Source organism: Hemibagrus wyckioides, linkage group LG10, assembly GCF_019097595.1.
Source record: "Hemibagrus wyckioides isolate EC202008001 linkage group LG10, SWU_Hwy_1.0, whole genome shotgun sequence".
NCBI lineage: Eukaryota > Metazoa > Chordata > Actinopteri > Siluriformes > Bagridae > Hemibagrus > Hemibagrus wyckioides.
The window spans coordinates 5363158-5380349 of record NC_080719.1 but is presented as its reverse complement, the minus strand read 5'-3'; the positions used below and the strand labels follow the sequence as shown (position 1 = coordinate 5380349).

At 42.4% G+C, this 17192-nt stretch overlaps 1 protein-coding gene across 2 annotated transcripts in view; it reads right to left on the bottom strand.

Annotated features, from left to right (window-relative positions):
• The window catches only part of trip4 (thyroid hormone receptor interactor 4), a 66007-nt gene extending 50602 nt beyond the window's left edge, over positions 1–15405 (bottom strand). Inside the window, exons 1-11 of one of the 2 annotated variants that reach the window (XM_058401249.1) lie at positions 15220–15405; positions 13654–13820; positions 13445–13572; positions 13131–13352; positions 8309–8387; positions 8068–8185; positions 7162–7377; positions 5827–5953; positions 5532–5710; positions 3050–3174; positions 2744–2835 (exon numbers count right to left, since the gene is read on the bottom strand). In XM_058401249.1, the coding sequence (XP_058257232.1) occupies positions 2744–2835; positions 3050–3174; positions 5532–5710; positions 5827–5953; positions 7162–7377; positions 8068–8185; positions 8309–8387; positions 13131–13352; positions 13445–13572; positions 13654–13820; positions 15220–15299 (1533 nt within the window). In that variant the 5' untranslated portion in view covers positions 15300–15405. The remainder of the gene's footprint in view (positions 1–2743; positions 2836–3049; positions 3175–5531; positions 5711–5826; positions 5954–7161; positions 7378–8067; positions 8186–8308; positions 8388–13130; positions 13353–13444; positions 13573–13653; positions 13821–15219) is intronic. The other variant, XM_058401250.1, reaches the window with a different exon arrangement.
• Between the last annotated feature and the right edge of the window lie 1787 nt (positions 15406–17192).

Below are 17192 nucleotides of genomic sequence, written 5' to 3'. Positions count from 1 at the left end.
GATGGAGGGATCCATGCTCCTCGCAGAGGCTTTATTGGAGCCTTTATTTATGCCCTGTTCCTCTGGTTCCACCCCCCACACCTTACCCTCCCTCTCCCTCTCCCTCCATCAGCCTCCTTTCAGACTGGATTTAAGGCCGGCCTCTGAGCTGCTTGTGCTCTAGCTACGGATGAAAAGGCGTGCACGGCAGCCCGTACCTCCACGCCGGCTTTTATGACTCTCTAAAGGATCAGTGGAGAAAAGCCCAGGAACGGAGAGGAGGGGAAAAAAGGGGGGAAAAAAAAAGAAAAACAAAAACCAAGCACTGAACAAACAAGGCAAACACAAGCAAAGAGCATTCCAGCTCAGATTCCACTGTTATTACCAGAGCCAGACAGCAGACCCACGGGATGAAAAGCAGTTCAGGGAGGCATTTTTATCTCCCTCCCTCCTCCCTCTCTCCTCTGCCTAAGAAGACCTGATAGAACAAGTGTTGCCAGAAAAAATAAATCCAAGAAGCTCCTCCGTTGCTGTCATCGCATAATCACCCTCGGAGCGATAGAAAAAGGGAGCAATTACGTTTCATCAGCGCTATTTATACATCAGCAGAAAATGAGTGTACATAATTTAGACAACAGTGTCTATGTCAATATCTCATTAAAGCTAATGTGACTAAGAGGTTGTGGGAACACTGGCAGTGGCACACACAGATGTTTGCGCTGCCGATCTCGGCTCCCGGATAAAACAAACAGACAGACAGACAAAAGGGCCGTTCTTGTGCTCGCTTGGACACGGAGATGGGCTCGGTGCGCGCATAAATAGAGGCGAGCATTCAGAACGAAACAAAAGACAGCTCCGATTGATCACTCACGATTTCATCCATGGGAAAGAGAAGAGAAATTCCCTTTCAAATCAAATACAGATGAATTTGCCATTTGCTATTTGCAGACTGACAGGAGAATCCATCTGGCATTATAACACAAGCATGCACCTTTCTGACCAAGAGCAGATGTAGCATCAAATTGGCTACACAAACCTTAATGTCAGACGCTGTCTGTGTTTCGCTCTGGTCGTGAACTTGCAGAGGTTTCCGTAGACCAAAAAAAAAAAAAAAAGAAAGTAAAAAGCCGAGACATTTACTACAGATGAAAGGGAAAACATTAGAGGCCTCAGATCTGCACTGGACTTCATTGATTTATAATTAATCAAGGACAAGGCTGGGTTGCTATGCTGCTCTGTGACAATCTCCTCTAAATTCCCCCTTCTAGCACAGACACAATAAAGAGGAGGACCCTCAGCTTAAAAAAAAAAACCTTCAAGAAAAGGTAGAGACGCTGAATATAAAGGGATTTGTGGTGAAATGTATAGATGGGCTGCTTCAGTGCGACTGCAGTCAAAATGGCAGACGAGGTGTGTTTGAGACGGACGAGGAGACGGTGCATTGTGCCCTCTGCTGGCTAGACTGGGAAATAATCCTAAAGAGCTCCAAGTGACAACAGTAAAACCCTGAAGGAACGCAAAAAACGAGCATAACGTTTGGAGCATGCCAGAAATCAATATCATTTTCAGTCAGCCAGTAAAAGGGCGAGCGACCCGGCCCGAGTCAGCGTATTTAGACCGAGGGAGGAGGAAGATAAAGAGAGATGGACGGAGGAAAACAGATAGAGACAGAGATGGCTGATTCCGATGCCAAGCACAGGCACCGCAGCAGCAATTACACCTCCATTTCACAGAGGGAGAGCAGGAAATGAGGCAGGAAGTCCGCTGCAGGCTACATGAGAAGACAGTAGGGATTGCTCAGGCGCAGCTGAAGGAAGGAACGCATGTGTGCTTGAGTGCTGCTTCATACAAGCACTTTTACTAGTCAGGTTTAAAGCATTGACCTTTCAAGAGACACATTTATGATGGATAGATACACAGAGAGTGAGAGAGAGAGAGAGAGAGAGAGAGTCAGTGTGATGGATGGAGAGAGAGATAATCAGAGAGAGCTAGGCAGAGACGGAAATAGAGGGAGCGATAGTGAGATAGACGGACAAACATTTTCGAATTTGGGATAAGAGACAGCCATAGCAACACAGACTGATGGAGAGATAGAGTGAACGAGCAGTAACAAGAAAGTAGTGGATACACACAAAGATAGCGGGAGAGCAACAGACAGAAAGAAAGACAGGTACAGATATAGCAGAAGAGCTATAGATAGACAGACAGAAAGAGAGAGAGAGAGATAGAGTGGTAGCAAGATAGATTCCTAGTGATAGCGAGTGAGCGGTAGCAAGGGAGAAATAGATACAAGAGAGTAATAGAGTTAGAGAGAGACAGAGAGATAACGGAGTGTGGTAGACAGACAGATAGAAATGACAGTGCAGTGTAACAGAAAGAGATAGTGAAACAACAAAGAGATAGATAGATAGATAGATAGATAGATAGATAGATAGATAGATAGATAGATAGATAGATAGATAGATAGATAGATAGATAGATAGATAGATAGATAAACAGCGGTAGAGCAATAAATAGACATCTATTGGGAGAGCAAGAGCTAGATAGACAGATAGTGGAATAGAGATATAAAATACTACTCACTATATATAGATCAAGAGAGGAAGAGAGAGAAGCACGTACGCGCGCACGCACACACACACACACACACACACACACGCACACACACACACGCACACACACACACACACGCACACACACACACACACACACACACACACACACACACACACACACACACACACACACACACACACACACAAACCTGCTCCCTGAACTGCTCCTGGGAGAGGCAGTCTGTCATGTTGACGCAGCCGAGCAGGCAGCCTGTAGGATAGTCTTCAGGGAAGTTCAGATCTGGGGAATTGAAACAAAGCGGAAGACAACATGTTCAGTTCATCACGAGAAAAATTCAAAAGGTCTGACTGTAGAAAACCTGACTCAGGGTTCTGATTTATACGCCTGTCTGTGTATTGTGCAGTTTTACTGGGGAGTTCATCATCCTGCACTGCGCTAAATCTCGTTATGTGACACATTTGCAAAATCTGATCAGTGTCAGGTATAAACACACCTCGTTTATAGATCTGCCGATACATGGCCTCCACCTCTGCGATCTCCTGAGGCGTGGGCCGCTTGGCTGCAGCGGCGATCCACAGACGCCCTCTGTGTGAGGTGTACCACGTCCGGCCCTCCATTCTGCACAGCAACACGAAAACACGCCACCAGGTATCACTCTGGGGATGTAGTAGCTTAGTGGACTACTCATTTTATTACTGATCAGAAGGTTGAATCCCAGATCCACCAAGCTGCCACTGCTGGGCCCTTGAGCAAGGCCCTTAACCCTTAAATTGCTCAGATGTATAAAATGAGATAAAAATTTAAGCTCCTCTACTCCGTGATTCACGCTGAGTTTGAGTGCCGAATATCCAAACCTATCCATCTGGACACCTGTTTCACATTACAATTTCACACATCTGCACTTTATTCCCCAGTGCATCTGAATTTAGATAAACAAACATTTTTCCACATATTCCCACCTGTGTAGTTAAATCTATTTTCAGTACACTTTTATTGAAATCCTATTCTCTTAGTATACAAGACAGTGGCCATGTTGTATGGTTTAGAGGCAGTGTCACTGAGGAAGAGACACGAGTCAGAGCTGGAGGTAGCAGAGCTGTTGAGGTTCTCTTTGGGAGTGACACGGTTGGACAGGATTAGGAACGAGTACATCAGAGGGACGGCTCATGTCGGACGTTTGGGGGACGAGGTTACGGAGGTCAGATTAAGATGGTTTGGACATGTTCAGAGGAGGGAGAGTGAGTATATTGGTAGGAGAATGTTGGACATGGAGCTGCCAGATAGGAGGCAAAGAGGAAGGCCAAAGAGGAGGTATATGGATGGAATAAATGAGGATATGAAGCTAGTGGGTGCAAGTGTTGAGGATGTTTTTTCCCTGAAGGGAAAAGCCCAAAGAAGAAGATGATTCTCATTTAATTCCTATTGATTCTATTTCTTTTAATGACACCCACAGCGGAAAAGCATTCCCATACATGTCATACCGTGTATTTATGTGTACGTGAAAAATAAAATTAGAATGCTACCTTGATGTTCACTGCTGTATGAGCAGAAGACATGAGCTATTTCAAATCACTTGCACGTTTTTAATATAAAACATTATCTGAAATTAGACCGAACCTACTAATATATATCAGATCCAAAACAGACAAATAATTCATTAGAAATAATTCAAATAATGACTGAAACATCACGGAGTGCTACAACCTGGAACTGAAAAGCAAACTTAATTGGAATAATTAAACAAACAAAAACCATAATGTTGCTGTGAAACGTCTAAATGAGTTCATTTAGAAAGAGACATCTAATGCTAAAGCTCTTCAAGCTTGCTAATGAAGAATTACAACATTAGCACATTTCATCAGTAGCTGAGTTAACGGCTGCGAGTTTATTGCTCTGTTTTGCCCTCTAGTGGAATAACTGAGACTAATACCTGTATTTTTTTAATTCTATTAGAAAATATTTTAATTTAGAAAAGAGGTGCTTAAATTAATTCGGTGAGCCAAATTCTAACCTCAGTCCTGCTGGATGTTTGACCTCCCCTGTGCTAGAGGCAGAGAATACAAAAAAGCTATTTTCCTCTTCATGTCAAAAAAGCAGTTTACCAAGAAAGAGTTGCTTTTCTACTTGAGTGATGAAAAAAGAAAATATAAAGGTTGAATGGAAAGCCAGTGAGCTGGATTTAGAGGGATCCCAAAATAAAAACACAGCTAGTGTGTGTGTGTGTTTATTTATACTGTGAATCATAGAGAAAGGACACTTTTTCTGCTTTTATCCAAAACAGATCACAAGGAATCAAATCTAAACATGTAGCGTGTAAAGACAGCAACATTATTCTTTAAGCAACTGATGAGAAATAAATTGAAGGAAGATCTACACTGATCAGGCATAACATTATGACCACCTGCCTAATATTGTGTTGGTCCCCCCCTTTCGCTTTCCCCCTGAGGCATAGACTCCACTAGATCTGTGAAGGTGTGCTGTGGTATCTGGCACCAAGATGTTAGCAGCAGATCTTATAAATCCAGTAAGTTGTGAAGACTTTGATAGATACTGACCACTGCAGACCAGGGTCACCCCACAAGAGCTGCAGTTTTGGAGATGCTCTGATCCAGTGGTCTAGCCATCACAATTTGGTCCTTGTCAAACTCGCTCAAATCCTTACGCTTGTCCATTTTTCCTGCTTCTAACATCAACTTTGAGGACAAAATGTTCACTTGCTGCCTAATATATCCCACCCACTAACAGGTGCCATGATGAGGAGATAATGTCTTATTCACGTCACCTCTCAGTGTTCATAATGTTATGCCTGATCGGTGTATTTCTGGAGCTCTATTTCACAGCCATGGAATAGGTAACTTAAATACTTAACACTCCTGGCATATTCACCTGTATACACCACTCCTGCTGTGCTGCTACACAAAACTAATGGACACCTTCAGAGCAATTGGATTCAAGCGGTCTTACTGGTCGAGTACCTCTTAATTCCACAGACTAGAAGTGAGGCCCAGGGCTGGTGCATGCTGAGACACCAGCCTCCGTCCGCCATTTCCTGCAGCTCACGATCCTGAATCCTTAACCTGGAGCGCTCTGCTTTCTGCTCAGTGTGTGTTGACATCGACCTGCGGGAGGTATCGCCACCAGGTACATCCACCCACTGCACCACACAAACACACAAAAATGCACAAGGTTGTTTATATTTATGTTATGCTCATTGGTAGGGTCAGTTTCCAGTAAAACATGCCTTAGATTCAGGATGCTAGCGTCACTCACCTGAGGTGCAGCCTGCTGAATATTCGGGTTGACGAGCTCCCTGAGGTATTGACGGCCAGCTGGAGCCGAGCTCTTCGGGGTTTGGATGAGAGTCCCGGTATTGATGGCCTTGACGGTCTCGTCGTACCTAAAGCGGCCATGCATAAACCTCAGTTCATCAGACGCGTGAGCAACGGATTCCTCCTCTACCGTGCTTCTTTCAGCTTTCTTTCCTCTCGGTTAATCAGGATACCATAAACATTTCTGACTCGTAAACCTTTTACAAGGTGCACATTAAAATGGATAATAATAATAATAAAAAACACACCAGGTTTTTTTTTTTTTTTTTTTTTTTTTTTTTTTTTTTTTTTACAAGGCACATCTTATTATGGATAATATGGAAACGTTTTACAAGGCACACTTGCATTTTACGAGGTACATCGTGATCTTTATGCATAAGCACATTTTAAGCGTGTGATGGCGAAAGGTATATAGTGCATTCAAAAATAAAAAACACTATACATCATCCACTGATTTAAATGTTCTCTACGTCGTTTTAGCTAGCATCAACATACAAATAATTTGATACACCGATCAGGCATAACATTATGACCGGTGACAGGTGAAGTGAACATTTTGTCCTCAAAGTTGATGTGTTAGAAGCAGGAAAAATGGACGAGCGTAAGGATTTGAGCGAGCCTGACAAGGACCAAAGTGTGATGGCTAGACCACTGGATCAGAGCATCTCCAAAACTCCAAAACTGTGGGGTGTTCCTGGTCTGCAGTGGTCAGTATCTAAAAAGGAACAGTGATGAACCGACGACAGGGTCATGGGCAGCCAAGGCTCTGTGATGCACGTGGGGAACGAAGACTGGACTGTGTGATCCGATCCAACAGACGAACTACTGTTGCTGAAGAAGTTAATGCTGGTTCTGATAGAAAGGTGTCAGAATACACAGTGCAGGACGGGTCAGGACTGGAACCAACACAAGATTAGGCAGGTGGTCATAATGTTATGTCTGATCAGTGTATCGTTCAGTCCTTTAAGCCATTATTTTACAACTTATTTATTAGTGAAGAATTGCTAAAAAAGTTAATGCTGGTTCTGATAGAAAGGTGTCAGAATACACAGTGCATGATGGGTCAGGGCTGTTTTGGCAGCAACAGAGGGACCAACACAATATTAGGCAGGTGGTCATAATGTTATGCCTGATCATTGTGCGTAGTAACAGAAAATTGCTGCGTTTCTGTGCGATTTTTTAACACATCCTGTAACAGATCCTAGATACAGATCTTGGAACTTCACTTTGCAGCTCTTATCTTTTATCACGCTTACAGAAAGCACAAGGTTCTTACTTGTTGTAATACTGAGTCAGGTTTTCTCCTTCCTCCAGAACGCGTCTGCCGGCGAAGTCAAGTGTGATCTTACGGTCTTTGCGGGAGGCGTGGCGAAGCTCCTGAAGCTCCTCCTCCCGTTTGCGAAGTGTCGCACGCTCCACTGGGGACAGCCACTGGTTGGAGTCGGAGGCAAAATAATCAGACTCGTCGTCCAACACCTGAGTTCGGCGAATGCTGAAAAAGCACGTGATGTAGTTGACGTTAAGCAAAACGGAAGAAACTTTGCAAACATCAGCAAAAAAAAAAAAAAAAAACTCGTGAAAGGATCTAGTTAATGGACAAACACTAAGTGATCTAATCATAGACCAATATATAAGTGGAAATCATGCTGATCGAGTGAATAAAAGTAATACAGTTTTCAACAACTAAACCAGGTAAAGATGCTTTAAAAAGAATGAAGTAATGAATAATATTTCAAAGCATAAAGACTGCACTCCATTGACAACTCCACACAGTGCACTTTATATCTTTATTATTTCTTATTTATTTCTTCTTCTTAACTGATTTAGTTATTTATGTTAGAGTCTAAGGAGGAGAAGGCCGGGGTTTCAATTCACAGCAAGTTGTATATTGTGTATAATTATATAAAATACATATACTTAAATAAAAAGTAATTAAAATATTAATTTATTAATTAATTTAATAAAAAATATCCTGATAAACTGATAATATATACTGATAAATTGTTGTGTATTTTGTGTGTGTGTGTATTGCAATCATCTTTATCACATTTCTACCAAGGCACATAAACATTGGAAAGCTCATAACTACTGATAAATCCTTCCCCATCAAAATGTCTACTGGTGTATAATACTCCATTGCTGGTAGATAAACAGAGTGTGCTTTAGGTTTAAAGAAGTCTACCTGTTCTTATCAAACTCCAGCAGTTTATCTTTGTGCTGAATGGCTTTCTCCAAGCCTGCCTTCATCCTGGCCTCCTTGTGGGGCAGGTAGTCTTTATCTCCCTCAGATACGATGTGATCTGGCATGTTTAAAGACACACAAAGTCTTACTGGGTAATGTGAAAGGAAGAGGAAATAAACTGCTGGATCAGAGATCGGAGATCACTCCGCTCCAAGATTTTTATTTTTTTTTGGTTACTCACCTCCCAGGAGTTTCTTACGGAGTTTCTGACTTTTGTTCGAGTCCCGCTGCAAAATCTCCTGCTCTTCTGTAGTACACACCTGATTTAAAAAATTGCATCAGACGATGAATGCCTTATAACGTTTATTGCATTTCAATATGACACACGTTGGTCTGTGTAACATCAGTGCGAGTTCAGCGAAAAAATTCGGACCCAGATTTCGCTGACCATCAGTATTTAACAGATAGATTTGCGGTCACGTTACTCTCATTACCGTAAATTATACAGTCACTTCATGTCCACTAAACTGATTGGTTGAGTGTTTATATTTAGTATAACCGCAATGGGGGGTATTTCATCGCTCTTTTCATCCGCGTTTGTAACAATTACTACAGTAGAGTATTATTATGGAGTATTATTATGATTATTTAACGCCTATTAATCGATGATTAAATTAACAGATTAAAAAGAAGCATTAAATCCTGTCTGGTAATTAAAAAACAAAAATAAGAAGGAAATAATATCCCATAATATCTACGAGAGTTATTTTTCCATAAGATGTTTTTTTTTTTTTCAAACCTAAGCTTTTCATCATCCATCCATCCATTTTCTACACCCGCTTTATTCCTAATTAGGGTCACGGGGGTCTGCTGGAGCCTATCCCAGCACCCATTGGGTGAAAGGTAGGGGTACACCCTGGACAGGTCACCAGTCCATCACAGGGCCACACATATAGACAGACAACCACACACACTCACACTCACTCCTATGGGCAATTTAGAATTACCAATCAACCTAATGTACATGTTTTTGGACTATGGGAGAAAACCAGAGTACCCAGAGTAAACCCATGCAAGCAAACATGTGGAGAACATGCAAACTCCAAACAGAAACCCGGGATTCGAACCCAAACCCAGGACCTTCTTGCTGTGAGGCAACAGTGCTAACCACTAATCCACTAATCCATATATATATATATATATATATATATGTATATATATATATATATATATATATATATATATATATATATATATATATATATGTATATATATACACATACATATATATACACACACACTATATTGCCAAAAGTATTCGCTCACCTGCCTTGACTCACATATGAACTTAAGTGACATCCCATTCCTAATCCATAGGGTTCAATATGACGTCGGTCCACCCTTTGCAGCTATAACAGCTTCAACTCTTCTGGGAAGGCTGTCCACAAGGTTTAGGAGTGTGTTTATGGGAATTTTTGACCATTCTTCCAGAAGCGCATTTGTGAGGTCACACACTGATGTTGGACGAGAAGGCCTGGCTCTCAGTCTCCACTCTAATAAGGTGTTCTATCGGGTTGAGGTCAGGACTCTGTGCAGGCCAGTCAAGTTCATCCACACCAGACTCTGTCATCCATGTCTTTATGGACCTTGCTTTGTGCACTGATGCACAGTCATGTTGGAAGAGGAAGGGGCCAGCTCCAAACTGTTCCCACAAAGTTGGGAGCATGGAATTGTCCAAAATGTCTTGGTATGCTGAAGCATTCAGAGTTCCTTTCACTGGAACTAAGGGGCCAAGCCCAGCTCCTGAAAAACAACCCCACACCATAATCCCCCCTCCACCAAACTTTACACTTGGCACAATCCAGTCAGACAAATACCGTTCTCCTGGCAACCGCCAAACCCAGACTCGTCCATCAGATTGCCAGATGGAGAAGCGCGATTCGTCACTCCAGAGAACGTGTCTCCACTGCTCTAGAGTCCAGTGGAGGCGTGCTTTACACCACTGCATCCGACGCTTTGAATTGCACTTGGTGATGTATGGCTTGGATGCAGCTGCTCGGCCATGGAAACCCATTCCATGAAGCTCTCTGCGCACTGTTCTTGAGCTAATCTGAAGGCCACATGAAGTTTGGAGGTCTGTAGCGATTGACTCTGCAGAAAGTTGGCGACCTCTTCGCACTATGCGCCTCAGCATCCGCTGACCCCGCTCCGTCAGTTTACGTGGCCTACCACTTCGTGGCTGAGTTGCTGTCGTTCCCAAACACTTCCACGTTCTTATAATACAGCTGACAGTTGACTGTGGAATATTTAGGAGCGAGGAAATTTCACGACTGGATTTGTTGCACAGGTGGCATCCTATCACAGTTCCACGCTGGAATTCACTGAGCTCCTGAGAGCGACCCATTCTTTCACAAATGTTTGTAAAAACAGTCTGCATGCCTAGGTGCTTGATTTTATACACCTGTGGCCATGGAAGTGATTGGAACACCTGATTCTGATTATTTGGATGGGTGAGCAAATACTTTTGGCAATATAGTGTATATATATATATATATATATATATATATATATATATATATATATATATATATATATATATATATATATATATATATATATATATATATATATATAGACCATGTTGTCCATTTCTAGTGCAACAGTAATTGAGTTTGGAGAGCAGTGTGTGAGAGCTTTTGACAGAGCTGTGCTATTGATTTCATTAGGAAACCAGTTGTATTGGATTGGATTTCAGCTTCCTCAATTAAACACAATCGACTGTGGTATTGGTAAGCTTAGCTAAACGTAGCTAATTGGATTCCTGTTGGTCGGTTGGCGTAAAGCTGACTCAAGGTTACTGGCCGCTAAGGGAGCTAACTCTGTCTAAGCCTGACCTGAGAAAACAAAATAAATACACACAAAAAAAATAATCAGAAAAAACGAATGCAGGACGACAATGAATAGATCTGCATCGTTAATTATAACTCACTGAGCTTAGCATCATGTTAGAAGGAGCACTGTTTGCTATTTCATCACGCAGTAAATCGCTTATATTTCACATTTCAGCTGTCTATGTGGTTGATGTCTGTGTTTCTACTTATTTATCTGCTCATGTATCTATTCAAATTCCTCCATCCATCATCCATCCATCCATATATCTATCAGGGGTGTAACCAAACACTTCAGCACGTTTTAATTTGGTTCACTGTACGAACTGATTCATATCGATTATCTGAATATACTAAAAAACAAAACAAAACAGAGGTTTACTATTGTAGATAAAATGTACTTCAGTATAAGTGAAGTATGAAGTAAATAATGGAGTATTAAGTAGTTAAAGTATTAAGCATTAATATATACAGTAAGATGTACACCTCAGAAATAAACACATTTATACATTTTTCTCAAAAACCTGCCCAAAGAAACAAAAAAAACATAATATTAAATGGTCTGTAGAAAGCTCTGTAGCAGCATTTTACCCAGAAACAGAGCTCCAAATGTCCGACTTCCACACCTCTCTCTCTTTAGTTCTATACTGTAGATGGCAGTGATGGAGGCTGGAGTCGCTTCACAGCTACTGAAGAGATCTTTTTAACTTTAATGTCATGGTTGATATTAATATAATGCATTACGCGCTCTCTATTCATGCTAACTCTACAGGTTTAAACCATGCAACTGCTTTAGATGTAGAATTAACAGAATTCATTTCCTCAAGGTCTCACAACATCCCGAGTATCTCTCCATCCTTCTCTCTCAAGCCTGCTTTGGATTCCATCTATACATCCACATATCCCACAACTCAACCATTCATCCATCCATCCATCTCTCACGTCTATTTTAGATTCCATCTATCTCTCCAGTCATTCAGTGAGTCATCCCTCCAGTCACCTTCCCAGTCATCTATTCAACTCGGTCATGTCTATTTTAGATTCTATCTATCCATCCCTGTATCTCTCCAGTCATCCCTCCTGTCATCCCATCAGTCATTCATCCATCCCTTCACCTCTCTCAAGTCTTCTTTGGATTCCATCTATCCATCCATGTAGTTCTTCAGTCATCCCTCCAGTCATCCATCTAGTCATCTTTATATAACACCAGACAGCCAACCATCTATCCATCCATCCATCCATCCATCTCTCTTAAATCTGCTTTGAATTTCAGCTATCCATCCACATATCCCTTCAGTCATCTATTCCATCCATATCTCCATTTCTCTCAAGTCTACTTTGGATTCCATCTGTCCATCCTTTTGTCTCTCCAGTCATCCGCCCAGTCATCCGCCCAGTCATCCGCCCAGTCATCCGCCCAGTCATCCTTATGTAACACCAGGCAGCCAACCATCCATCCATCCATCTCTATTAAACCTACTTTGGATTCCATCTATCCATCCTTCTATTTCTCCAGTCATCCTTCCAGTCATCCCTCCAGTAATCTATCCAACCAGTCATCCTCATATCCCACCAGGCAGCCAACCATCTATATATCCATCGATCAATCCATCCCTCTTTCTTAAATTTCATCTATCCATCCACATATCCCTTCAGTCATCCATCCATCCCTCTCAAGCTTACATTGGACTCCAACTATCTATCCATATATCCCTTCAGTCATCCATCCATCCATACCAAGTTCTATCTATCTATCTATCTATCTATCTATCTATCTATCTATCTATCTATCTATCTATCTATCTATCTATCCATCCACATATCCCTCCCATCATTCAGCCATCTCTCTCCAGTCTATTTTGGATTCCAAAAGCCACTATATGTGACTAAGAAACCATTTTTCTTTTGAATCAAAATTCATACATCTAAAGCAAAGAAAGCCTTTTAAAACTAAACAAAGAATCTTTGGATATCATATTACAAAAATAGCACGATGGACAATGAATGTCATATAAATAACCTTCATCAAAATCACCTCCCAGACATTCCAGTAAAGCTCTCAACTGAGATCATGATCATTTACGTCTAATATATTCCAAAAATAGATGCAAATGTGGCCACAGTAAACCCGATACTGAAACTCAGCACAAAGACATGCCGTGTGTCGATACGTACCAGACTGCCGCAGAAGAAACACGGTCCGGAGCCTTCCTGCTCGCATACGATCCGGCCACAGGTCAGGCAGTTGTTAATCAGTTTGTGTTTCTGAGCTAAGCAGTCACAGGAATGGCGTCCAGGCAGCAGGACAGCGAGTCTATCCTGACCCTCTTTGGCATATAAATTCACAAATTTGTTCTTCTTCTTACTGGAGGAAGAGCTGCTGCTGTTCTCTTGTGCCTACAGGGGGAAAAAAAAACCACACACAATCCTAACCTGAGGTCTGATATTGGATTAAACAGAGCAGCTGGGTTTACAGTCACTACACACACCTTCATCAGGTCAATGGGAGTTTTTACGACCTCCGGCTCGGGCTCAACCTGGCTGATGGACACCACCTCCTGTTTGTTCCGCCCTTTCCGTTTTTTCTTCTGAGTGTCTTTTGTTGGGTCTGGACCCTCTGAAGAAGCAGTTTGTTTTTTTTAAAAAAATGCTTGATTAAAGAACAAAATGAAGTTGAGCGACCATCTCACTCACTCACCTGTTCTCATGAGGATCAGATCTGGCTCTCTGTCCTGCTGTTTCTGACAACGTCTCCATCTCACCAGCAGCTCGTCAAGAAAATCCTTCTTCTTCCCTTCAGTTCCCTGCAGGAGATCACCCACATACTCCACAATCTCATCCACATTACTGATGGACAGGATGTACCTGAAACACAAGAAATAATGAGCAGGGGGACAGACTAGCATGCAGAGAGAGAGAGAGAGAGAGAGAGAGAGAGAGAGAGAGAGAGAGAGAGAGAGAGAGCGCGAGAGAGAGAGAGAGAGACAGAGACAGAGAGACAGACAGGTAAACACAGAGGCGTATGCAGAGACAGACAGGTAAACACACAAACACACACACAAAGAGAGAGAGAGAGAGAGAGAGAGAGAGAGAGAAGAGAGAGACAGACAGAGAGAGAGAGAGACAGAGAGGTAAACACAGAGACGTATGCAGAGACAGACAGGTAAATACGGAGATGCAGAGGAAATGAGGCAGACAGGTAAACACACACACACAAAGAGAGAGAGAGAGAGAGAGAGAGAGAGAGACAGAGAGAGAGACAGAGAGAGAGACAGAGAGAGAGAGACAGACAGGTAAACAGACAGGTAAACACGGAGATGCAGAGGAAATGAGGCAGACAGGTAAACACACACACACACACACAAAGAGAGAGAGAGAGAGAGAGAGAAACACAGAGATAGAGCAGCAGAGACAGACAGGTAAACAGACAGGTAAACACAGAGAGATGCAGAGGAAATGAGACAGAGAGAGAGAGAGAGAGAGAGAGACAGACAGACCAGTAAACACATAAATAGAGCAGCAGAGACAGACAGACAGACAGGTAGACAGGTAAACACAGAGACATGCAAAGAAAGAGAAAGCAAGACAGACAGGTAAAGACACAGATGGAGAGAGAGAGAGAGAGAGAGAGAGAGAGAGAGAGAGAGACGGACAGACAGGTGAACACAGGGATAGAGCAGCAGAGACAGACAGACAGACAGGCAGGCAGAGACAGACAGAGAGACACACAGAGAGACAGGCAGACAGGTGAACACAGGGATAGAGCAGCAGAGACAGACAGGCAGGCAGGCAGAGACAGACAGACAGACAGACAGACAGAGACAGTCAGACAGGTAAAAACAGCGATAGAGCAGCAGAGACAGACAGACAGACAGACAGACAGGTAAACACAGACATAGAGCAGCAGAGACAGACAGAGAGACACTTTATTGGTCTTTACAAAGAATATTAGGTATAACTTTTATACATAAAACTGTAACACATACAGACACTGAAACTTCCACTCAAACTAACACAATCCAACCAGCTAACACTCCCCTTTATTAATTCTTCTAGTTACAGAATATCCGTGACATTTTTGTTTTTGCTACCATCATCACTAGCTAACTAGCTAGCACGCTATAACCAGAACCCAGTGAAAGCACAGCTGCAGCTCATATTCCGGGTTACATACAGATGCTAACAGCTAGCAGAGGCTAGAATGCTAAGCCGGCGCTTTCCAGTGAAAGCAGCTAAGCTAGCATTGCACAGAATAGCTACTCACTGGACAATGTCATCACTCGCCTCCAGGCCAAACTGACTGTTTAACTGCTCCACACACCAGCGATGCAAAGACTCCGACATTATGAGCAATTTTCTGAAGAAATCAGTTTCACGAGACGAAACTAGCCAGCGTTTCACTCAGCAACTAGCGAGTAGTGCTAGTTTGACGTGAGCCTCCGTGCTTCAAAATAAAAGCTTCGTCATGACGCTGCAGAAACTGATTGATAGATAGATAGATAGATAGATAGATAGATAGATAGATAGATAGATAGATAGATAGATAGATAGACTGACATTGATGGAGATAGATAGATAGATAGATAGATAGATAGATAGATAGATAGATAGATAGATAGATAGATAGATAGATAGATAGACTGACATTGATGGAGATAGATAGATAGATAGATAGATAGATAGATAGATAGATAGATAAATAAATAAATAAATAAATAAATAAAGTGGGGATTAATTTAAAAGTTAAGGATACATCAGGACAACGGATTTTATTAAGTTACTATATACACACCGATCAGGTATAACATTATATACAGTGACAGGTAAAGTGAATAAGACTGATGATCTCCTCATCATGGCACCTGTTAGTGGGTGGGATATATTAGGCAGCAAGTGAACATTTTGTCCTCAAAGTTGATGTGTTAGAAGCAGGAAAAATGGACCAGCGTAAGGATTTGAGTGAGTTTGACGAAGGGCCAAATTGTGATGGCTAGACCACTGGATCAGAGCATCTCCAAAACTGCAGCTCTTGTGGGGTGTTCCCGGTCTGCAGTGGTCAGTATCTATCAAAAGTGGTCCAAGGAAGGAACAGTGGTGAACCGGTGACAGGGTCATGGGCGGCCAAGGCTCACTGATGCACATGAGGAGAGAAGGCTGGCCCGTGTGAGCCGATCCAACAGACGAGGTACTGTTGCTCAAATTGCTGAAGAAGTTAATGCTGGTTCTGATAGAAAGGTGTCAGAATACACAGTGCATCACAGTGTATTGTGTATGGGGCTGCATAGCCGCAGACCTGTCAGGGTGCCCATGCTGACCCCTGTGCACCCAAGTGGCAACAATGGGCACGTGAGCATCAGAACTGGACCACATAGCAATGGAAGAAGGTGGCCTGGTCTGATGAATCACGTTTTCTTCATCACGTGGATGGCCAGGTGAGTGTGTGTCGCTTACCTGAGGAACACATGGCACCAGGATGCACTATGGGATTCCCCTCCATGGATTCCCCTACCTCGCAACTTTCAGGACTTAAAGGATCTGCTGTTAACATCTTGGTGCCAGATACCACAGCACACCTTCAGTCCATACCAAAACAGGTCAGGGCTGTTTTGGCAAGCGAAAGGGGGATCAACACAATATTAGGCAGGTGGTCATAATGTAATGCCTGATTGGTGTATGTAATGTAAGTACAGTAGGATGAGGTTTGAGTCGTAGCCAAAATACAGATGAAGTATCCTGAAGCTAGGGGAACAAAACAAATAAACACCAATACAAATGTGTCCTGTAGTACTCTGTTGAATTACATATTAAGCATAGTCCTAGATTTACAGATTAATCATATACTTTATTATCATCATTCATTTATTTTCAGGGTTGTGTGGAATCCAGAGCCTATTTTAGGAATACTGGGATCTGTGAATCCTGGGAATACACTCTGAATGCAATGCCTTAAACACACACACGTTCACTCCTAGGAGTAATGCAGCACAGTGGCATGTTTTTAGGAGCTCGGAGGAAACTGGAGAACCCGGAGGAAACCCTTAAATCCATGTAGAAACCACAGCAATACATCATATCATCAACTCGGGAGTGTCCTGTGATGGACCGGTGTCTGTTGTTCACTTTTACACTCCACCTTTCATGCCACGCGATCCTGAATTCATAAGCAGATACAGACAGTGAATATATATCAGTAAATGAACCGACACACTGAGATCTACATCGACTCTACATCTAAAA